This window comes from Lolium rigidum, chromosome 7 (assembly GCF_022539505.1).
Source record: "Lolium rigidum isolate FL_2022 chromosome 7, APGP_CSIRO_Lrig_0.1, whole genome shotgun sequence".
Taxonomy (NCBI): Eukaryota; Viridiplantae; Streptophyta; class Magnoliopsida; order Poales; family Poaceae; genus Lolium; species Lolium rigidum.
In genome coordinates this window covers 52587859-52612979 of record NC_061514.1, presented here as the reverse complement: position 1 = coordinate 52612979, position 25121 = coordinate 52587859, and the positions used below count along the sequence as shown (strand labels likewise).

General features: G+C 45.0%; 2 protein-coding genes across 2 annotated transcripts; one reads left to right on the top strand and one right to left on the bottom strand.

Annotated features, from left to right (window-relative positions):
• Positions 1–776: 776 nt before the first annotated feature.
• Positions 777–3848, bottom strand: LOC124676492 (iron-sulfur assembly protein IscA-like 2, mitochondrial). Its single transcript, XM_047212539.1, has 4 exons — positions 3659–3848; positions 2671–2801; positions 2426–2534; positions 777–1135 (listed from the first exon to the last, which is right to left on the bottom strand). The coding sequence occupies exons 1-4, from the start codon at positions 3812–3814 to the stop codon at positions 1073–1075; spliced, it is 459 nt and encodes a 152-aa protein (XP_047068495.1). The 5' UTR covers positions 3815–3848; the 3' UTR covers positions 777–1072.
• Positions 3849–5013: 1165 nt separating this feature from the next.
• LOC124671356 lies at positions 5014–21964 on the top strand. Its single transcript, XM_047207736.1, has 7 exons — positions 5014–5331; positions 17802–17863; positions 17960–18201; positions 18779–18831; positions 18927–19031; positions 19766–19915; positions 20412–21964. The coding sequence occupies exons 1-7, from the start codon at positions 5014–5016 to the stop codon at positions 21429–21431; spliced, it is 1950 nt and encodes a 649-aa protein (XP_047063692.1). The 3' UTR covers positions 21432–21964.
• The last annotated feature ends 3157 nt before the right edge of the window (positions 21965–25121 follow it).

The following is a 25121-nucleotide window of genomic DNA, read 5'->3' as shown; positions in this document are numbered from 1 at the left end:
TATAGCAAATATGTAACTTAGATCCTATGATTTTCATAGAGCACTTGTCTCACGAAGTACATAGCAAAGGATAGATTCTTCCTACAAGCCCTGCATTCGCCACAAAAAAGGAGCTACTTCCTATGCTTAAAGTTTACTGGAGATGCACATGGTTGTGTTATTAACAGCTTTGTCAATTAACATTTAATTATTCACTAAATCGTATATCCCCATAGAAAGGTTACAAGACAGCAATGTCTTTACTTCTTTACTACTATAAATTTTCTGTGAGATGCCAGAAGATCAACAATTATTCAAAGAGTGTGTCTCAAATGAACCACACAGATGGTCTTGAAAGATGCCAATCTGAAGGTGTAACACTCTGCTGTTTCATTCTCAATAGAAATGGAACAGGAGTGTGGCCATGTTGATCTGAAAGATCTGAAGGTGTAACTTTCCATTTGTAAAATATATGCAATGTACTCCTCTATATCCACATCAACATGACTACTAGCATACATTATGCAATACAATGCTAATGTGCAGTATAGTCCAAACATGTGAAGTTGTTCAAGACGAATGTGTAGCACAATCAATTTCCTACCAAAGGATTCAAATAGCCAAAATATCGTGACGACTCATCAGGACTTAAAATGTTAACACTCAAGTGTCTGTGTTCCCAGAAAACATTGAACTGAAAAGAACATTGGATAAACAATGGCATGGTAGATATTAAAATTTTCAATGAAAGAAGGGACATTGTTATTACATGCAGAGAAAGTTTGAATAATTCGGAATTTCAGATAATACACACGATCTCTCAAATATATCTGTTGTATCAATATTACAAGATAAAGTAGCATATGATATAAGTACCAAAGGCCAAATTATTCAATGTACATAACTTGTCATCACATGGTAGACGCAAATACATATAAATCAGAATTTGGTGATAATATTTTTATGCCAAAACTCATACAGGAGTATTTTTGAAACTGCCAATAATACCAATTGTACAAGTGTATCAATGAGGTATAGTTCACCACAAAATGCTATGATAGTTACCTATCTCTTCAAGCTAATAAAGTTGAAACTATTTGACCATGAAAGAACTCTTGCAGCTGCAACCCCCAACTGCACTTGGATTTGTTGAAACCTGCATATTATGAAGGGATATATAAATTTTAACAAACTACAAGATATTCAGAACTGAAAGCACCAGTGTCTGGCTTGAGAAAAAACAATCAAGTTGGACAGAAATAGGCATGCAACAAAATCAAACCAATGCAATTCTCTTTACTTCAAGTTCAATTGAGGAAAGAATCAGAATCAGAAATACAATTAACAACTTCAAGTTCTCTTTACTTGAAACAAAAAATCAAACCAATGCAATTCTCTCAATCCATCTTAATGTGGCAGGTAAGTTCAACTAGGCATTATTTTTATTATTTATTTTATTTAAAAGATATATGCCTCATGAGCCTAGTAATAATGTCACTGAGCTTATAGTTGATAATAGTTAAATGAGACAGTAGGAGAATTTTAGCTCAAAGAATTTTCTAAAGGAATTAATTAATGTCCAGCATAAAATATCATATGGCTACCCCATCTCTACTGTTCTGTTGTCATGGTTGATGATGAAGCTGGGCCAAAATATACACCAGACATATCGAAGTGCTTACAACTACTTTACGAACATAAAGCGATACTACAAAACATTACATGCATGCGGACGCATTGGGAAGTGCATGGATCAAGGAGATCTTCTGTTTGGTTCAGTTTCAAGTGTCATTGCAACTAGCAAGCTACCTAATAGACTAATAGAGTCACATATGAATCAAATTATGAGCCAAGGTGATTACAGTGAAGGAACTTGGGATCGGTTCAGGTGAATATTGCGTACCAAGAGTCTAGTTTGTTCAGTTTCTATTTAAACTGTTTTCAGTTTGTACCAGTTGCATGTCAGATATATGAGGCACGCGATCTATTAATTAGGGAAACATGTTCTGCTAATTTTTCCTTGTGTTTGAGTTGGCTGTAAATATCTCAGGTCATGTGCCATTGTAAGGGAGACAATGTGACTTGTGACTAAACCCACAAAACAACCATGTCAGGTTTTGATCTGAGCGTTGAGATTTGCTGAGCAACCTTGGTGAGAAGAAAGTCTGCATCCTTTGTTTCTTGCATAATTGTGAAAGGGGCAAAAAATCTCCCTGTGCTTTTCCGCTAACTATCTTCTATCTATTTTTCTCCAATTAAGTGCGTCCATCGAATACTCATATTTTATATTTTACTCTGCTGCTAATTGCTTGGTACGTGCGGTGAATGATCAAGGCCACCACTAATCATCTCAGTGCAAGCTGGTTGTATCAACATATGAGCTACCCCAGTTGCCTGGTAAAAACATTCCAATTCAAGAAACAAAGAGCTAACTTTGAAAACTAACCACAAAAGCTGAGCGTATAAGTTCCTCCTCATAATCCACAGTGGCACCTTTCACGAAGTCGTATGAGATATCATCCACAACCAATTTAACACCATCTTTTTCAAAGATCCTGCAGGTATAGTGAGACCAAAAAGAATAAGAAAAATATGAAGTCGCCCGCTACACCAATCGCTGGTCAGATACACAGTTCATCCGCAATTGTGTAAATATCTGAAAATTTTAACCAGCCAGAATAATTGGCTTACCGGTCTTCTGAATTTTTCTTGCTATCCAGAGAAAAAGAATATTGAAATCCAGAACATCCGCCAGCTTCAACGCTTACTCGCAGCATCTTCCCTTCAGCAGATGGTTCTTTAGCATGCAACTCTTTCAGTCTCTGCAATGTAAGAAATTGGCCAAGTGCATAACAAAAATGAGAAAAAAAGGTCATTTCAAGGTATCTCGACAGTTGACACGAAGCCATAAACAATTATGAGATGATGCTAATGTATCAGTACATATGTATTACTTGAAAATGAATCAAGATAAAATAACAGAAAATAATAAATATCTTTTCAAAGAGAGCACCACCTCTATCCTGACATTTACTCTAGTCCCTTTTGCAATACCGTAATTTTAAAAATCTGAAACTAAGATTTATGAGGTAGAACTGACAGCATGTTATTTCTACTCCGGCCTGGTAAAAACTAGAGAGGGTAAATTCATTTGGAGATGATTGAAATACAGAAGGATATTCCCTAAAAAAATAAGAAGTGTTTGTTATCTTAAGAAAAATGCAGTATGAACCAGATGCGACAGGATTAGAATTTGAATGTGAAGCAATACAATAGTACTTGCATGAAAAATGAAATATTCATCATAAGAAATACAGAATATCAGATGCGAGTTCGAGACAATCTAATATATTGGTTTGAACATTTGTTTCTACCATCGAGTTGTGTGGTAAATTATAAGTAAATGTAAGAATCACCCTGATGCCCACTGGACAGGTCACCAGAAAGATCCCCCTCCCAGGGAAGGGGCAGAAGTATACTTATAAGGTATTACTAACATGGAAATCAGTAAGACAGACATGCAGAACCGTGGCTAACAAACCTAAAATTAATCTCGGTTAACTGGAAAACCTCCAGATTCCCGAAACTACAGTACAACTGCAGAAATCTCCTTTCGGGGTCGTCCCACACAGAATACTGGAGCAAGTACAGAGAATAACCGAAGGTTCGGAATACCTACTCGGATGCAGCCCTCCGTCATGCGCACGGCCTCCGGTTCCGCGGGCGACGGCGACGCCCGCTCGGCGGTGGAGGAGGAGAGGAGGCGTTGGTTCGCGCGGACGCGGCCGTAGACCAGGGCCGCGAGGCGGCGGAGCGGGGGGCGAGACGAAGCCATCGCCGGTGACTAATCGGCGGCGCTCTACGGCCGAGGCGGAAGGAGGGGCCTGGGCGTTTTGGGTCGGCTTTTTTTTTTTTTCTGACCTTCTCGATAGAACGACGACGCGTCAAAAATGAATGAATCTCGCACACAGTCGATCGTCTAACGTGACACGCGGTCGTTTTGCACAAGGTGGACAACCCGACGGCACTCTCCACGTACGAATGCGCTCATTGAGTTCGTTTATGCGTCTGTACATTTATTTCTATTTTTTTTATAAACTTGCGATAATAATCTGTCATAAAAAAAACTTGGGACGTGTTCAAACCAATATATTAGGTTGTCTCGAACTCGCATCTAATATTCTCTAGACAGGTTTATCCAAATTCAGATACTCAAAAAGATACACTTAATAATGTTTAAGTGCATTTAAATTTAGATAAACTTGCGTCATTCTTTTATAGATAAAGTTATTACTCGCTCCGTATCGAAAAAATGCGTGGGGGAAAAACTTTTTAACCTGTTGTCCATTACAAAACCCCCTTTGCACTTTGAAATCAGCCCAACTAAGTCCCCAACATCATCGCACACAAACAACGCAAGCAATCAACGCACGTGCGCATGATCCGCACAGTATGAGCTCGTCGGCATCCTTGCTCGATCTTGTCGGCTCCCTGCAAGAGCTTGTCAGCGCCCTCCACAAGCCGCCGCGAGCAACTTCACCTCTAGCAGTTGTTTGTCGCTCTACTCGCTGTCGGAGGGCCTGCCACGAGCAACTCCACCTCCGGCCGCCATCCGCCGCTCTGGTGTCGGAGGGGCCGCCGTGACCACACGCAAGGGTCATCGTGAGCAGCTCCAACTCCGGTCGCTGCTCTGCTCACCGTCGCATGGGGTGCCTCGCGCTTGCCGTCACTGCAACGAACACGATTGTCGTAGTCTCGTGGGTGTCGGCTGCTCCTAGGTGAGGGCTCCTCTCCGCTCCAGAGGCATGCCCCTATCCACCTCCTTGCCTTGTGTGTCATTATACAAATCTATATTTCTTTAACACAACGCTTCTACATGCTTAACATAATTCTTACACATGTTCTAGTTGGTTTGTTTTTTTCTCTATGCATTTTTCCAAGATGATGACGCGGGGTGTTGTCCCGAACTTTCGGAAAAGATGCTCCATGAATGTTGGAGAAGGGAGTGCCTCCAAGAGGTGGGGAAGGACAACGATGGTGGGCCACTTTCATGAAAACATTGGTCCAAGCCATTTCGCCAATTTCATCATGGAACCTGGGTTAGACTTGCTTCCAATTACTGACGCCTTCCGTCGCTACCTAGGCCTCATCCTAAGGACCATCATCCTGAGCACCAACATCGGCTGCTCCTGGATGGTGAGGTTGAAGGATGTCAACGGTTCAAGGTTCAAGGTTCAAGGTTGGGCTGGAATTACCATTGCTAGTGACATCAAGATCGAGGACGTCATGGCCTTTAAGTTCTTCAAAGCCAATGTCTACAAGGTCACCATCTTCGACTACTCCATGACTAAGGTCAAGAAGTGTTGAGAGCATGAGTGTGACATCCTGGCCCAGTGTTCAATAGGATTGATAGGATACTCATACAAAATAAGTTACAACGTCTTTTGTAGAACTCTAAGGTTAAGTGTGTTTGGCCTAAAGCAATTTGAGGATGGGTGACCGATCGCGAAGTTCTTCCTAGGTGTGCACAATTGAAGATAAAATGCGCAGGAAAGATATGTATTGGTCTGTAGGCTAATCTAGAGGTCTAATAGGGCCGACCGGTGGTGGCCGAGGTGTTACATTTGATATTTCCAGCCCTCACGCCATGCTCAACAAGTGATTGTTGGCGGTCATTATTTGCCCGTGTGTTGTTTGAACTAAGTTATATTGTCACTGACATGAATAAAGTTCTACTTTTAGGTGTCATCTGAATTAAGTTTGTGTTGGTTGTTAAATGGAAGTTGGTAAATGTTGCCATGACGAAAGCTATTGGCCAATAGCCATTATGTTTAAGGGCCCACTACTCAGTATGTCGGGAAAGCAAGCACGGAAATGCACTTCTGATCTCACGCGCGGGAAAAAAATTGCGTATATTCGATAATCTATGCATGTGAAGTTTCACGGAAAACCAACATTATCTGTCCTGTGTAAAAAAGACAAGGAACTATCTCGTGGAGAACTTATTTTTAGCACCTAATTTTATCTTTTTAAACATGACACAAAAAATATATAAGTTTTTTGTGAAACGACTTTGCGAAAACTGCCAAGTTTCACGGAAAACCGACATTTTTTGTCTTGTGTAAAAAGGTTTCTTGTCTTTTTTAGACATGACACAAAAAACATCGGTTTTTGTGAAAGGACTTTGCAAACATATAAAACATCAGGATGTACGTGCGATTTTTTTCCAGAATGTTTTTATATTTTATAATACATTCAAAATTTATTTCAATGACCAGGAGCAAATACCTCCCAGATGCAAAAACATCATGTCGATATAAACCTATGTATGAATGATACCCTGAAAACCCCTCATAATGTACTAATAACAACATCAATCTCGACCTAAACTATGGGTTAGATATGGCGGGTTGTGAAGCCGAGTGCAACCATGCATTTTCCACTTCCGTTGCTCCGTACATGCGCTCGGAGCAAAAGTTTTTCTCGGCCGATATTTCCAAAAGCTCATCGGTAACTGATTTTCTTGGTACTTACGGGTATGAGAAAATACCGACCGATATTTACCAAAATTATGATAATTTACCCAAATTTGACAAATTTTGATAAAGTCTAGATAAATGTTTTTTAAGAAAAACGTCTTGGCGAGTATATAGATCGGTATTTTCGGTAACCGCTAATACCGATAGACAGCGGTATTTTTTGGAGAACAAGAAAACAAAAATCTTGTGCCCCCTTCGCCCTTGGGCTGCACCGCTGCAGTCACCGAGTAGCACAAGCACTACCGGCAAGAGTTGTCGTGTCGAACTGGTGGAGTACCTAGTCACTTTTCTCCATACGTCTCAACACGTTGCACCAGAACTTGTTGATGAATGAGCATCAGTCTGGCCTCTAGCGTGCCGATTATTCACAGGTTGGAAGAAGACAAAGACTGTGTTTATGGATTCTGAGATTCTGCAATTTAGGATTTGTTTTTTTCCCATACGTAGCAGCACCGAGAGGCAGAGCCGTCCATCCATGGCTTCGAACGCTTGACACTGGAAAAGACGTGGTACTACTGGTAAGCAGAGAAATACAGAGCTTAGCCGATTTGTTCAGGAAACCTTATCACTGCCATATGTGATCCAGCAAAGCTAGCCAAGCCTTTGCGGAGGAGAATTGGATTCCTTGCTGTCATCCGTCTTATCCAATTGACCTTTTTCTGGCGGTTCCGTCTCGTCTAGGAAAGAAATCATTAGGCTGGCCATAGTGCTAGTATCATAGGTAGTACACATGCATCCTAGGCCCACAAAAATGATGATGTGGCATCTAATTAATGAGGAGAGATAGGATTAGAGTAACATAGGTAGATATCTGTATCATAACAAGCACGTTACGAGAAAAGTAAATACCAAATAGATCTTGTACATAGATTTACATTGGAATTCTACAAAATAATAAATTTACAAGTTTATCATACTATACTATAATACCACCCACTATAGAGATAGTATCATAGACAAGTATCATATGCATGATACTAGTATATGATACTATGCACTATGACCAGCCTTAGAGAATCTCGTTCGTCTTGGCCTGATTAAGTGATCCGTGTGATGACGATGATCCTTCTTATCCATCTGAAGATGCAATGCAGTTGAGAATTCAGAGACCAATAATTGAGAGTAGTGGCTTGCCCATGCCATCGAATTAGGCTTCCTCGCCTGGCGATTTACACAAAAATAACCCAAAACTGAAAGAAAAGCACAGACTGACCCTCCGGCGAAACTATTTCACGGATCTAACCCTTTTGTGTGGCGCCCCTCTTAAGGGCGCCACACATGCCCATGTGGCGCCCCTGGCTCTGGCGCCACACACCCATCCGACGTGGCCCGTCGACGCCGAGTCGGTGACCCCGATCCGACGTGGCAGAGCACGAGTGGTGCCGCTCCGGCCGGCGCCACACTTTGAAAGTGTGGCGCCCCGGCAAGGGCGCCACACATTCACTTAAGTTTGGGCCGCGCGCGCGCCCCGGCCCCGACCCTTCTTCTTTCTTTCTTTCTCTGTTCTTCTTCTCTCCTCCAAAGGCGCCCGGTTTTCTCTCTCCCCATCTCTCCCCCCCACCAAATCAACCACCAAATCGTCAGATCTGTCCATGGAGATCGTTCCCAGCTCGTTGCTTGAGGTAATCTCCTCCGTTTCCCCTCTTTTCATCCATTGATTTTGTGTATTTGCTCCAATCTATATGTGAAACCCTAGATGTGGATTTGGTTGATTTGAGGGTGGAGATGGATTTGGTTGGATGTTAGGGTTGTTGAAGTAGAAGAAATGGTAGTGTGCTAGTTTGTATGGGTAGATTATGTTGATTATGGTAACTAATGAACACATGTGTGTATGTGTTGTTCCCATTATGCTAGGGGGATGGAAAGAATTGTTCATGTTCATCATGTGGACAAGGATGCTTACTTGAAGGGAAACATAGAGCCGGACCTGAAGAGGTTGACTTGGTGTTTGACGTTAGCCCTAGCTTTGCGGAGGTGGTAGCACAAGTTAGGGTTGAGTTGAATTGGAATGAGCCAAATGATGGTATTGAGCTAGAGGGAAGGCATAATGTGGGGTTTGGAATGCACACCCGTTGGAAGATAATGCATATCAACTCCGAGCAACGTTGGTCCATTTACAAGGAGACGGTGGCCGGGTCACAAGATAAGGCTTTGGAGTTGTTTGCAACGAAGACGGTTGAGGCTCGTATCGAGCTTGACCTTAACCGGCCCTCCTCCCCCGTTCGAGAGAGGACTCCTCCACCCATGAGCCAAGAAGAGGCCACCCAATCTCCCATTGTCCAATCTCCCATTGCCCAACAACCTCCGTTGGATAATGAGTATGATGAGCATGACGATGGTGATGATTGTTTCGAGATGAATGGCAACAATGTCGGTGATTTGGATAAATATTGGACGCAAGAGGAGATGGACCACTCCATTCCTTATTCCCGATGCTATGCGTCGGACTCGGATGATGATGGACCCGAAGAGGAGGTTGACGAGGATGGCTTCACGACTAAGGAAGCCGAAAGAGCCGAGATCTTCAAGAAGGTAACCGGACGGGATATCCGGGTACCATTGTTCCGTGATGTTAGTCTTGCGGATGGAGCCGTGGTTGATGGTGGCAAAAGTTTACTTCTTGGAGCTAGGCCACTATCCAAGAGAGATGTGGATGGTAGGACGGCTATGATCTCTAAAGGGCTAACGTTTGATACATTCTTGGAATTGAAGATATGGTTGAAGGAGTTCTCCATTAAGCATCACCGCTCTTACATCATTGTTCACTCGGACTTGAAGAAGCGGTACACGCTAAAATGTGTGGATAAAAGGTGCCCATGGGTTGTCCGTGCACGACCTTTCAAAAAAGGGCCCTCTTGGCACATAACAAGTTGTGTAGCCACTCACATGTGCCGGGGACCGAAGCTTGATGGCAAGGATGCACAGCCAGGACCACCGTCAACTCACATCCGAGTTCATTGCATACAAGCTCTCGGCGGAGATATCATCACTTCCTATCATAAGCATTAGGTCCGTGCAAGATACGGTCAAATCCCGGTTTGCCTACGACGTCAAGTACGGGAAGGCATGGAAGGCCAAACAAGCCGCATTCAAGATGTTGTACGGTGATTGGGAGGAAGCATACAACCGTATCCCTAGGTTGTTGTTAGCGATGGCCGCAACTAACCCGGGCATGGTGCATGTGGTCGAGCCTTCCGCAACCAAAATGACATTGCATGATGGTAAAAGAGTGAGGGTATTTCACCGTGCATTTTGGTCATTCCAGCAATGCACGAGGGCATTCGAACATTGTAGGCCCGTCATAGCCGTGGATGGTACCTTCTTGACCGGTCAAGTACAAGGGCACACTATTGGTGGCAATAGCAAGTGATGCAAGCAACCGTTTAGTACCATTGGCTTTTGCATTGGTAGAGATTGAGAACAATGATAACCGGCAATGGTTTTTCCATATATTGAGGACGAGGGTCATACCACCCTCAAAGGAAGTGTGTGTCATCTCCGATCGTCATCAAGGAATTCTCAATGCGGTGGAGGTTGCAATTCCCGGGCATGCTCCTTGCATCACCGATGGTGCATGAGGCATTTTTGTGCAAACTTCTACCGGGCATGCAAGAGCAAAGAGTTGTCCGACCTTCTTCAAGATTGTTGCCTCGCTTATTCGGAGCGCCGCTTCGCAAACCTATACAACGGCTTGCTGAAGCACAAAGACCTCAACGCGGGTGGTCAAGAGTTTCTTCATAGACACCTCGTATTTAACTCAAAGTGGGCGAGAGCTTATGATGAGGATGGGAGGAGATATGGCCAAATGACAAGCAACATGGCCGAGTGCTTCAACAATGTTTTGAAGGGTGTCCGTGCATTGCCCGTGACGGCAATCATTCAATACACATTCGAGAAGTTGAATGTCTATTTCCAGAACTACACCGATGAAACGGAGAAGGAAATTGCTTTGAATTCCGAGTTCCCAAAGAAGGTTCAAGAGTTCATGGATTTTCAGGCGAGGAAGGCCGACTCCCAAACGGCTACATGTTATGATAATGTTGATCGGGTTTACCAAGTGAATGAGCCGGGAGGCACCACACAAGGTGGTGTCCAACACGGAGGCCGGGCTTTCCGTGTGTCCCTAAAGACATGTGAATGCACATGTAGGAGGCCCTCTTTGCTTCATTTGGCTTGCTCCCACTTGCTAACAAGCGGCACGCACTAGACGTGTCGACTACAATAACCCGCTCACCGTTCGGGAGTCCGAGTTCTCAATCGAAGCCACAAAGAGGACATGGGCTCCAAGGTTTTGTCCTTACTTGGATCAATCACAATGGCCGGAGTATCATGGAGTGCAAGTTTGTCCAGATCCGGAATGAAAGGTTGTGAAACGTGGAAGAAGAAAGACAAAGAGGTATCACGGAGATATGGATAGATGGGGTCATTCCGGAAACAGGTTATTCCAAGAAGCTCGCGAGCCAACTAATTGTGGATCCTGCAATAGTAAGGGCCACAATAAAAGGAAGTGCACATCCGGCAAAAAATCAAAGGGCAATGATGCTAGCACAAGTCAAGCATCAAGTAGCCAACAAGCTTCAAATCAACCTCCAAGCCAACAAACCCCAAGCCAACAAGCTCCAAGCCAACAAGCTCCAAGCCAACCGCGTCAAACTCCTCCAAGCCAAACGCGTCAACCTCCTCCAAGCCAAACGCGTCAAACTCCTCCAAGCCAAACGCGTCAACCTCCTCCAAGCCAACAAACCCCAAGCCAACAAGCTCCAAGGCAACAAGCCTCAAGGCATCAACCACAATGGCGACAAGCTCCAAGGCAACAAAGGATTCACGTAGGGCTTAGTAGAGGTGGCCGTCGTGGTGCTAGTATGCTACGATACCTAGCGGGGCCTTATCCGTATGTGTCTCGAAGTTACTAATTGCATTGTACTTTCTATTTTAATATTCCATGACTAACTTTGGTTTTTCAATTTGGTTTACAGGTATGGCAACTCAACCCACCAAGGGGAAGGGAGCATGGGAGGGCAATGAGAAGGAGGAGTCCGCTTGGGAGGAGGCGGTAAGGACGGTGCGGAAGAAGGAGAAGGAAGAACTAGAGAGGAAGAAGAAGGTGCAGGAAGACAAGAAGATGGCGGAGAGTGCCCGTATGCAAAAACAAGATGAGGAATACATATTGTTCCACAAGAGGAGGAATGCCAAGCCGAAGGCCGAACGGGACCGCGAGACACGGATAAAATTCTCGAGGAGCTGCCAACTTGAGCAAATTGCGAGGGAGAGGGCCAATAGGATGCACCTAGAGGAGGTGGCTAGGGAGGCTGAACGCATCAAGGAGGAGAGAGCTCAAGCGGAAGCCGCAAAGACGGAGGAGCGCACCACTTCTTCGATTCGGTCGTTCGGTTGGCTCGTGACTTAAGGGAGAAGGAAGAATTGGCCGAAGAAGCTAAGAAGAAGAAGGCAAGGGGGAGGGAGCCTTTGCGACGCAGGTGATGTCCCTTTGGCTATGTTCTTGTTGTCGAACCTTTATGTTGTCCGAACCTTGATCTTCTCGAACCTTCGTGTCGTTGAACCTTATTGTAATTGAAACCTTGATGTCGTCGAACCTTATTTGTCATTTGAACCATTATGCTCGTGTCAATGTATGGTACATATTCGGTGCAATGTTCTTGTTGTCAAAACTCGTTGGAATATGGTAGGATTTTTCATGGTTTTAACACAAGTCAATGTGTGGCGCCCTTCCCACTGGCGCCACACATGCAAGTGTGGCGCCCGTGGCATCGGCGCCACACGTGCCAACTTATATGAACTATTGGGTCGAAAACATCCAGGGGCTCCGGACGATAAGTCCTTAGCCGTTTTGGCGACCCTCTTTATGTGGCGCCGATGCCACCGGCGCCACACATGCTTCGTGGCGCCCGTGGCATCGGCGCCACACATGCCAACTTATATGAACTATTGGACCCAAAACATACGTAAGACAAATCGTCGGGACTTAGCCGTTTTGGCGACCCTCTTTGTGTGGCGCCCGTGGCATCGGCGCCACACATGCTTGTGTGGCGCCCGTGGCATCGGCGCCACACAAAGAGCCTCGCCAAAACGGCTAAGTCCCAGACGATTTGTCTTACAGTATGTTTTGGGCAATTAGACATGCATGTGTGGCGCCCGTGGCACGGGCGCCACACTCATGCAATGTGGCGCCGGTGGGAAGGGCGCCACTCATTGACATGTGTTAAAACCATGGAAAATCCTACCATATTCCAACAAAACTGCCATCATGTCAAAAGCTATGTCATACACACATCATATCAACAGCCATTTTGTACACACATCATGGACATAACATCATCAAACCTAACATCGTAGCACATAGTTTCATACAATTTAAGAAAGCATTCAAACAACACGAAGCAACGAAGATAGAGTTCACAACACTCGACGATCTAAATATCGGTGTCGGAGCCGGATTCGCCGGTGTGGGGGTAGTGCACACGGCAGGCGGTGTCGTCGAACACCTTGACGATCATGTCGCCGTCCCCCTCGTACAGGAAGGTGAGCTGGCAGCCGGGATCGAGGCGGAGGTCACGGGCGAACTTGTCCCACCCCGTGTGCGGGTACATCTTGCCCCGCCCGTCGAACAGGACCTCCACGGACCGGCGGCAGAAGCTGCGGCTAGCCTCCCGTAGCCGCAAGTGCGCCGGCTCGTGGCCGCCGACGAACTCGGCGAACTTGTCCGGTAGCCGTTTGATGCCGAGTGGGTCGTCGTCGATGCGGAGGAGGAACTCGAGCGCCGTTCGTCATGCGAAGACGAGGAGGATGCAGGTGACGGTGATCGTGGGGCCCTTGCTGCTCCACCGCGGCGGCCCCTTCCCCGGCCCGGTGGCGCCCGAGACCGCGGCGGCCCGTTCCCCGTCCACCGGGACCGGCCATCCTACATGTTTACATTTTTGAACCATATTACGATCCATTCCACTAACAAATATGAGTTACTCAATCACAAATACTAGGCATACATGTGGGTTCATACACATACATACACATACATACATAGAGTTCATACACATACATGTGAAATTTCATATGTACATTTCTACAAATCTATGGTTCAAACACATGCATACATGAGGCTACCATCTCCAACACAAACAATACAATATAGAGTGCACAAAAGAAAAAAAACATGTCTAGGGTTCATGTCCAAATCTAGCCCGATCTATGAAATTAGTGGATGAATGGAGAAGATTTGAAGGAGATTACCTTGACAAATGGATGGGAAACGATCTCCACGGACAGATCTGACGATTTGGTGGTGGATTTGGTGGGGGGGGGGGAGAGGGAGGAGAGAGAGAGAACCGGGCTGGGGAGGAGGGAGAGAAGAAGAACAGAGAAAGAAAGAAAGAAGAAGGGTCGGGCTGGGGGCGCGCGCGCGGCCCAAACTTAAGTCAATGTGTGGCGCCCGCTGCGGGCGCCACACTTTCAAGTGTGGCGCCGGCCGGAGCGGCGCCACTCTTGCTCGCCACGTCGGATTGGGGTCACCAGCCTCGGCCGACGGGCCACGTCGGATGTGTGTGTGGCGCCGAGCCGTGGCGCCACATGGGCATGTGTGGCGCCCTTGAGAGGAGCGCCACACAAAAGGTTAGGATCCGCGAAATAGTCACGCTAGAGGACCGGTCGCGCTTTTCTTTCGGCTTAAGTTATTTTTGTGTAAATCGCCGTCACCGGAGCTAGACGCACGCCTCCTAGCTAGGCCTGGATCGGCATGGCGCAGCACAGGAGGGTGCCGCCAGTGAAGTAATTACGGAGCGATGAGGCAGACGGAAATCACGCCTGACTTCAGTAGACAAGGACGCATGCATCACAGTAGTAGTACGAAAAAGGAAGCGCAAAGGAGGGATGCCTTTTGACTTTGGTGCAGCGACGCGAGAGCTCTGTGCTCTTGTTTTTGCCTGATGATTATACGCAGGCAGTAAATATTGATCGCACAGCCAAATAACAACGGCAGAAACGCGTTTAGGGTTTGCGAAATCGGAACCGGAGAACAGAAACCCTAAAACAGTACTTGATAAAAAAAAAAGGTTGCTTATTTTTTCTCATTTTCATTGCAAGCATAGCCAAGGAAATCCAAAACTAGATTCCAAGAAGCTAACCCTAAACGGCAGCCTAGGCTTTGTGGCGCTCATCGGCGGAGCCTAGAAGCTGTGACTGTCGTCGCCGTCGCCGTAGGGGGGGCGTGGTGGTCACACGAGGTCGTGTTGGATGGAGAGGCTCTCAGCGACCTCCTACTTTAGGTTGAGGCCCTCCTTCGCCTCCTCGACATGGCGCTTCAACAACGCGTCCGCGGGATTCGCCCTCGCCACCTCCTTTGCGTTGACGAAGGTTTGCAAGGCGTCTTGGTTGACCTTGACCGTCGGGAACAACTTTTTCTTGAGGAGATCCCGAACAGGTTGGCACCATGCCCAGGGACGGGGCAGAGCTAGAAAAAAATTGAGCTGGTGCACTACAACAGACTAGTTCCACAAATGGAGAAAAATATAAAAAACATCACGTTGAGCTTGATTTTTGTGTGAATTTTCCATCCGTGGTGCACTTATATTGAGCTAACCTGGTGCACACTGCCATTTTTGCACCCAACTAATTGAAAATTTCCTTCGTCCCTGGGGCACGTGCACCATGGAACGACTATGTAGCTCCGCCCCTGTCCATGCCCTCGAATTGTTGTGGGAGAGAGCGCCTCGGGCACATGCCAGTCAAGAGCGCCATGGCTTCACAGACGACATGGGATGGAGCTCCTCGCCTCTGCATCGTTGGCCACGCGCGGGCTGTCATGCCCACACGCCATGGTTCCATAAGCGACGTGGTTGGCGGCGCTGTAGCTCCCCGACTCTACATCGTTGCCCCCGCGCGGGGCGTCGTGGCCGCACCACCATGGCTGCACAGGCGGCACGCGTGGCGACGCTGGAGCTCCCCGCCTCTGCATCATTGGCCCCGCGCGGAGCATCATGGCACGCGCCTACGCGGGTGATTTCGTTGTTGTTGGGGAACCCGTACGTCCCGACCCGAGGACGTTGCAAGAGCAGCTTCAGCTTCATCAGTTACAAATAATCAGGTGATGTGCAGGCATTTGCCCCATTGTTGCTCTTTCTCTCCATAACCTTGATCTCCAGAGATTTGTACTACTCGATGTACTTTGTATATGAGCTGAATGAAATATTGGCGCCCCTGGCGCCTTGCTTTGTTAAAAAAAAACATAGCCTATCTCGCAGTGCGCTTAATTACCGGGCAATGCCATAACCCTGACAATCCGAGCTTACCTGTCGTGGGAGCATTAAGTTGAGGCTAGACGTTGGCCATGCCATGAGTGAGCTTGGAGTCGCATACAAATGCAACTGTTGTTTCAGATGGCACGTGCAGTTTGTGGAGGGCTGGATACGGAGCGACGGGAAACGTCTGCCCGCTGGTGGCCCCATGGAGGACATAACATAATTACGTCGACGGACGACACTGTCACATTCGACGCATGACGGGATCACGAGCACGACGGAGTCTCAAAGAAAAAAGAAAGGGAGCCTTGCCGCTTTCGCTGCCCTCCTCCGTCTGCGCCCCCCCAGTACTAGTGCTCGTGGTCGTCCCCTAGCGGAGCCAGCCACCTCCTCGTCCTCGCCCTCGCGTGCGCCTCCTTCCCGGGCAGGTTCCAATCCCACCCATTCGACGGCGACGAGCTCCATGGCCGCGGCGGCCGGGCGGTAACTGACTGGGTAAGTTCCTGCTCCACCTGACCGTTTCTTGGCGCGCGCAGTCCTTTAATTTTTATTTTTTGCTCGCCTGTGTGTATAGGATATCTCAGATTAGTTGGTGCGAAATACTTTTTTTTCCCCTCCCCCGACCAAATTTATCTAGTTTGTTTCTTCCTCGAGGGGTTGCTGCTTCGTGGGGCCTTACCGCTTTGTCTGCCAAGAAAATGTTCTTGGAGTTCGCATGCGATTCGCCTCCCGTGCTGCTTAGTTTGGCGATAATCTGTCTGTGCGAGGTTCTGGATCTGGATTTCTGAGACTCTGCGAAAGATATACTCTTGGTGCATGCAGTCCCTGGCTGGCTGCATGTATGTGACTTTGTTCACGGAATCGAGCAGACTAGTTCCAGGGCTCAGTCCCTCTCAACTCGTTTGGTCTTCTGGCTAAGGAATCCATGTAAACGCCAGATTTTCCTATGCGAAAGACAAGAACAAGTATTGCGCAGTTCTTCGCTTCCTTCTTTTTGTTTGTTGCTGATTACTAGTTATTAGTACTCGGAGATTTCTGTCGGAGAGATCCTTCAGCTACCAATCTCCCAGCAAGTTCCTAGGTTGGGTTTTTCTATCCGATGTGATTTTTTATTTTTTTAGGTTAAACAGATTATTTATTCAACATAAGTAGTAGTACTCCATCTCATGAAACTCGTCTGAAATTTGTCTAAATTTAGATGTATCTACATACTAAATAGTGTCTAGATGCATTCAAATTTCGATATTTCTAAGACACGTGAGACGGAGTAAAGTGTTAACAATCAGTAGCAACAACATGAATTTTTTTCCCCCTTCAACAATGAGCAACAGGACTGGGGACATGTGCAGTCCTCGGAACGAGATCCTCTGACGTAAAGCTGAAAAACTGCAGAGGGACGTAGTGAATCTCGTTCGTCCGTCACCATCCGATGGGAGCTAGCCCAACAGCAGGAAATATACCGCAGCAGCCCAAAGCCCAAGTAACGGGTCGCTTCTGACTATGGAGTCGTCATCGCCGTCGACCGCCCAGCTCTGGCTTCCAGCCGCATTTCGCGGGAGGCGTGCGTTTGCGCCTCCGCCTCTTCATCCTCCGATGGTTCCAGCGCCGGTGAGCCAAGCACTGTCTCGCCGCCGGCGTTGCCCATGATGGCCGCTTCCTCACAGAAGGTGCCGCTGCCATTGCTAGATGATCACTGATGACTTCGTTACTGGGTTGTGGCTGAAATATTTTAGTTTTTGCTAGATGTCATGCAGTCCCTGATGTCATGTAAATGTGTGGCCGGCGAGGCGGCGATCGTGTTATCACTTGCTAGCACAATTTTTTGTAGCCGACCTTCTGAAGATTTCGGTTTGTAAATGTTTGTCACTAGCAAGGATTTTGAGAACTGCTGTGCAGAAACCTTGTGGAGCTGAGTTTATAATATACAAAACTGCAACTTTCTGTTCGTTTTTTGCTCTTTGTTTTCTTGCTCCAGTGTTGGGATTAATTCACACCATGTACATTTACTAGTTCTGAACGTGTGCTTGTGTTACAGTTCCCATTTAGTTCAGCCAAACCACTTGGTTCAATTCAGTTAGGAGTAACAACTGGCATTGAGTAAAGTTCTTGCAGTTTCATATTCAGTTAACACCAGAGAATAAGTTCAGACAGTTTCTGCACTTTGCAATTTTTGGCACTGCTGTTCGCGCTCAGCTACCCAATTCTAAACTCATCTGAAGATGGCGTCCCCGCACTCATCGTCGTCTCCTTGGGGGACACATCCATCATTGGCAATGGCGGCGTCACCCACTTTGAAGAAGCAGCCATCATAGGACAAGGCCGGTGGCAAGATAGGTCCGGCTCACCGGTGTCGGAACCGTCGGAGGATGCAGCGGCGGAGGCGCAGACGCACGCCTCCCGCGAGATGCGGCCGGGAGACGGAGCTGGACGAGGCGGTTGACCGCGATGCGCTGAGCTTCAGCCCGTTACTTGGGCTTTGGGCTGCTGCGGTATATTTCCTGCTGTTGGGCCAGCTCCCATCGGATGGTGAACGGACGAACAAGATTCACTACGTCCCTCTGCAGTTTTTCAGCTCTACGTCAGATGATCTCGTTCCCAGTCCTCACACCACCGTTGTCAGCATCTTTCGAAATGTTAGCCCTCCTGGTTAACGGTACCTTTTTATAACTGCTAGATTGTTAGTTTGTGTGGCTAGATCTGTTTGTGAAGGGGCTAGGGTTAACACTTCTATTAGTAGCTGAATTTGAGGTATCAGGAGTGGATCTGAGCTAATTCAGCTCATGTTCTGCAAGTGCCTTTTATGTAGTGCTGGGATCCCATAGCCTTGTGCCATCAAACTTTCCTGGCAGACCCCTTCAGGCAGTGTGTATTGTTCCTCCAGTAAAGTATTGTTCCTTCAATAAAGTACACGGATGCTTACTTGCTAGTATAACAAAGCCATTTTCTTCACAATAAGCTCCATGTGTCTATGTGTTTCATTTAGATGCTTATCAGATTCCTTGCATGATTTAGGATGTTTTAGCCAAAGAGGACTTTCTGGATTGCACTACCCAAACGGAATCATGGTATGTGAACTTCACATTCTTCCCCTTTTGTTTGTATAACTACTCAGTGCTATTTGTCAAGCTTGCTTAATTCCTATTTCTTACCTACCTGCTAGGCTGGTAGCAAGAATGAGCCTGCCGAAGACGGGTTGCCTGATGGCTGGTCCAAAGAGTACAGGCCCAGAAAGGTTCGAGCTGGAGCTAGAGCCAGGAGGGACATGGTAAACTCTACTTCCCTTGGTCAAATTGAGATTCTTTTTTAACCCATGCCTTCGATAATGGGCAATATATTCACGCATCAAGTTGATATGAACTATTTTAATGTCCAAATATCTTCAAGATTGAACGAAGAACAACTGTCAACTCCCTACTTGCAGTAGGATTTGTACGTTTTTTTTAGTGGAGGTTAGACCACTGCCTTTCCTTTTTTCACTAGGAAAGGAATACGCTGGCCAATTTAATTTAGTGGTATACGTTGGCGATCCAGGGTTTTAGTGGCATTGTTATTTGCCCAGCTGTGTACTATATGAGCAATGCAGCGAAACTTGGATTCTTTATTCAACTTTGGACAAAAAAAACATCGAGTCTTGTTCTTGTCATGGTATGCAAATGAATAACAAATGGAAAGATGTTACTTTGACCCTTATATAGATAGTGTACAATAAGTTACGTGCCTTTTTACTGAAAGAATTCACATTAACATGCCTGTTTAACTGAATGAATTCACGATAACATGCCTTGATGAGTTCTTAGGGAATGAGCTCTAGGTAAATAGAAATTAACTGAAAGTAACTTCTTCTTTACTCTTGATTTGTTTTCTTACAATAGTGTTTGTGCTCTTACTTAGCCACAAGATGGTATGGACAATTTATATGACATTGGCATCCTTTTGTTCATTTTTTTATTTAATCTCTGTTTTGTATTTGTCACTGATCTAATCATTTGATCTCTACAGTTCTACATTGATCCTACCAATAGTTATGAATTCCGCTCTCTGAAAGATGTTTACCGTCATCTCGAGTCTCAAGATGCCAGCAATTCTGCTGAGACACCAAACAAGAGAAAAGTTGAAGACCTGCAGATTTCAGAGAACCGATCTCATCATGTATGTTCTTTATAATGTGACATTTCTTATTTGACCCATGTCTAAATGTTCCTACCGCCACCCACCCAGCTCAAAGATCTTGTGTCAGCTAATTATTCATTGGTGAAGTAATAACAATGTGACATAAAAAGTATTTCAGGTAGTATAAAATTAGTTCTAAGATAATGCAAAAGTATTTCGTTTGCGAAGTACACCAGTAAATGGATGGTTTCCTGATGCACCTAAGAAATTGCGACAATTTGCTAAAATGCAACACACCCATTGAAATTATGGTATTTTAAAATATAAGAGAGAAGGGGCACGAAAATATTAAAATGCCGAAGAAATTTTGATACGAAGCATCAGCATTGTAGTTGTCAATGAACTGCCGATGCCCTCAGATTTCTGTTATACTGCAGATGAGTGAATTCCAAGGATCTTTGTTTGTTACCTGTGTTTGTCTTTTCTATTTAGTTATTAGTGCACCATCTTATAACCTCTATTTTGAAATATACAGGCAGAAGGAACTTCAGATAACATACAAATGGATAGTGCTCATGAGTCGAATCCAAAGAGTAGAGAGAATCCTGGAAACATGCCATTATCAGAACACGAGGTTGTCTCCCTAGGGAGGCTAACCCAGTTGGAGCTTCAGAAGGCAAGCGTGAACAATCAGTCTCTGAAGCATGAATCAACTGGGAGAGAAAAGGCAAATGTGGGGCCAAAATCCAAGGGAAAGAAACAACAAACTAAACCTGCGAAACAGGTTTCTACACCTCTTCGAGCGTCGCCTCGTTTAACTGCACTTAAAGTCAACCAGGAATTGAAACACAGCCAGGAAGCCAGTAATGTGCTCAGAGATTCGCCTGTCAGCACACAGGCAGATATTGCCAATCAGTTAAAACCAACAAAGCTGGTCAAAAATCCTAAATCAAAGACTATACCCTCTTTACTTCCTTGGAAGAAAGATGGAGCACATATCGCAAGTGCTTCTGAACATCCTGGAGATAAGTATCCTTCAGCTCATGAACAGATACCAGGAACATCTGTTGCATGCTCTATAACAGATGTTAGATACCAAAATGCGCCTTCTGAGTTACATGCTCCACCACAACAGACTGGTCTCTTTGAAACAGCTGATGATATGCCTGGTTCCTCCTTATCGTCGCTGCTGCGAGGTATCTTGTCAGATCCATGCCTTGAGTTTGCATTCAAGACTCTTACAGGTGATATCCCTGTTCCCGACAACAATATAGCTGATGCAAACTACTTCATTCCACCACCGGACTTGACCAGAGGGGATCCATGCCTTGAGTTTGCATTCAAGACTCTCACAGGTGAGATCCCTGTTCTTGACAACAATCTAGCCGTTGCAAACTACTTGCTTCCACCACAGAACTTGAACAAAGGGGCAGCGTCGAATTGTTCCTCTTCCACTTATGATGGGAAGAACCATGTGCAAGTAGACCGTGTCAGGCTGCCAATGCCTAGGCAATCAGATAATCTCTACAGCAGTGGTTGGTTCCCTCCCCAATGAACTCCACCAAGGTATATGCGACAACAGCTGAAATGCAAATCCTAAAAAATCCTTAGTTTGGGTCATAGTTTGGCTTCTTATCTTAGTGCTTGTCACCGTTAGGTACCTCGACAAGGATGCATGTTGTAAGAAAGATTGTACCTTGTTGTGACTAGTAGTGGATCGATCCATATCATCATATGCTAGACTTGATAGACCTTTTGGGTAGTAAGCTGACCAGTAACTCCGCTCATCGTGTGGTTAGCAGATAGCGATGCTGGCAGCATTGTGGCACCCCCTTTTATTTTCGTGGCTGGGGTTCACTCTGTCTGCATGTAAGACATTTGATCTGAACTGGACTAAGTTCTGCCTGAATTTAGCTTCTGTTTTACTGTCCCTGATCGAATCTCTCTTTTGATGGAGTGGCAAATGTTGTTGTGATGTACCACTCTCTTCATTGATTCTTGAAGTACATCAGTGTGGCTGGCAGTAGCACCTTGTATTTTGTTTTGCCATGTACACTGTGGTTGGGTAATAATTGAACTTGCTTGCAACAGTTGTTGGGATGGCGATGCATTGGATGCCATGGAAGTACAGATCAATGGTCTAATCTGTGCCTGTGGTCCTCTGAACTATTCCAGGACCAGTAATCAGACATCAAAAGAAGTTGAGAGGTCCACACAGACACACACACACACTACCTTGCACTGTGACTGAGGCTAGAGGTCAAAGTTTCTCCATGCAAATTAAATCTGATCCGATCTTCATCACTTGTCAATCTTTAATTGGGAGATGATCTTGTGATAATGCAGAACTGTCTACTGGCACTTTTATCATCTGTACAGGTACTCAAGTGTGCCTTATCTGCTTATAAGTTAACAGATAGTGCAAACAATGCTGACAAGGCTTCCAAATGGGGGAATGCATGTTAAAAATTAGTGTATGATTGCTAGTTGCCCACTCAAGCTGCAGCTCCTATAATAGGTTAGAGAATCCGAGCCTAACACTATATGATCCCGATATACATGCTATCTCATGATGAGATGCACCTTTGAACATAATAGTAATGTGCTAATCAACAGCACTAAGAAAGCATATTCTTTTTTTTTCAGGGAGCAAGCATATTCTTCGCTTGGATATGTTATAGACTTGCAGTACATTGCCTGTGTGGTGCCTCCAAACCCATGGGATTTTGCCATCAACTAGGCATTTCTTTGGTTTTTGTGTGCTTTGCTGTAGTTGAGCTGTCCATATTGCGTCGCGAGTTTCTTATTATTTTCTTTGCTGGTAGAAAATATTTTCCTGACTTTTTAGTACACTGACGACATGACTTTTTTTTGACTTCTGTTCGGTGAGGAAATATTTTCCTTGGTATGAGAAACTTGTAATGTGCATAATTGTCCCCAGTTCACAACTTTGAGGCAAGAAATGTACTGGTCACCTCCAGGCAATTGCAGAGATATCCAGGAAAGCCAGTTCCCGGCTCTCCTCAAAATTCATGTGGGCGTAGAGGTGTCAAAATGATTAAAAAAATCTTTGGTAAAGTTAAAATTGAAAAGTCTAGCAATATTTTGCATATTGGTCCTATCTAAGCAAATTCAGCTTGTTTTGATTAAAGGCTTAATGCCCATCTACACATACATTCATTCCTTTCCAAAAAACCACCAGCTTAATTGCGAAGAGTACGTGAGTGTTTCTAGTTCGGATGTCAGGTTCCGTTGCAGCTAGAGGGTTAGCTAATTAGCTTGCATGACAACGACTTGAGACCTGTGAACATAATATGATTATTATGATGAATGCAGTGCTAAAGCAGCTGCTGGCCGTAGCAGCGAAAAGAAACTAACACCTACTATCTTTTGTTTTGAAACGTAACTAACACCTACTATCGTTGATAAGGCCGGCACATTTGATGTTTCCCAGTCCATTACTAAAGAAACCAACACCAACTATGGTTGATATCTCATTGGAATCGTTTCTTCAGGTTCGTTGCACACTGTTAGAGAAAAGAAGATTTGCACACAATGGAATAGGATTCCATCAAATTTGTGCTGTTATGATTGATTCTTTAATTTGTGTCTAGCTAGTTAGTGTTAAATACTTTCTCCTCCCTCTGTTCTATAATGAATAACGCGTAAAACAATCAACGTCTTTAAGTTTGACCGATGTCTTGGGGAAAATAGAAGCATTGATGATACCAAATCAATCAATAGATTCACCAGAGTTATCTTTTTAGCGGAATAAATATATTTTCACAATGTATTTATTTGATACTGTAGATGTTTTAAAAAATTCCTATATATTTTAATCAAACTTAGTAAGCTTTATGTTTTGACTAAATTTATACGTTTTGTTTATCAACATAAGTAGTATTATTATTTGGGCTTCTCGTCATGTAGCTGACAGTTTTACCAATTCTTGTCTACTGTTCTTCTTCTCAGTCGTTAAGTGGGATTTCGCCGAAATCTCACTTCTTTTCATGTGGAGATTTCTACTTTTAAACTAGAATCCGACACACCACTTCGAAGCGAAGAAGAAAAAACATATTTAGTTACTATCATTTCCTCTGAACTTCTCGAAGGGATTCCAAAGGTGAAATACTTCATGTGCCAATGCTTGCGTGCCTGCAGGGCAACTTATCATGCCAATTTAACCTTTTGTTTTCCAGCCTGACCACCGTGCGGTCCGTGTCAGGTGCCTGATCATCTTACCATTCATTTCTGCACCGCACTCGCACTACATGCCGGCCGATTGCGGTTGGTGCATGCGGTTGCATCTACGCCTACCGTCCACTCGACAGAAATCAAAATTGGAAATACACCTTTTCTAGACGTCGATGTGATTGCGATGCATGGTCATCTTCTCCAATCGAGCGACGCATCACCAAACCGTTGGTTGATGATATATATAAACGGCTCACATTTTCACATCATGCATTTTGGATTTGGTCTGCTTGCTACCCATCTCTTGAGTGAGGCGCACGCCCAAGAAAAATGCCGCATCATATATCCATGCAGGTAGTGACAGAAAAAGAATCTAGAGAGAGAGAGAGAGAGAGAGCAAAAAAGGATCTAGAGAGAGAAGGCTGTAAAAGCTAGGCTGCCTATTGGGGTAGCGGATCAACCAGAGAGATAGAAAATCATGGTGGCACCTTTCTTTGGGCAGAAAGACAACCTAACTTGGAATTCAAGCCTTTGGTCGATCCATCAGGTTGTCCTGTCGGTGATCCGTCTGTCTTGTCAGTTTTCTCTAGTTGCATCCATTAATCCAACCGATTTAATTAATTATGCGGTGTTTATATTGAGGTTTTAATTATGCACCAACTAGACTGGTGAAAACGCTCACGGAGCAAAGAAATTGCCACTGGGATCATATGGATATACTATTATCACAAGAAGCGATAAAAAAAAACTTTAGAGCTCGAGCTACATGGAGCTTGGTTTTTTCTAAAATTGGAAAACACTCAAAGTTTCAAAGAAAACATGGAAGAAATTTCTAGATGTAGATATTGATGTACCCTATCAACACACAATATGTCAACCCAGAATGACTTATTTGATGGGCTTAACAGAAATGATAAAATCAGAGAACAAACCCGAGGTTGGGTGGTTAGGTGGGTGGTTCTACCCCCAGCCCACCAGAGATCAAACCCCAGGAGTGGGAGGCGATGTTCCTGATACGTCCATTTTGTATCACTATTTTATATCATAATTT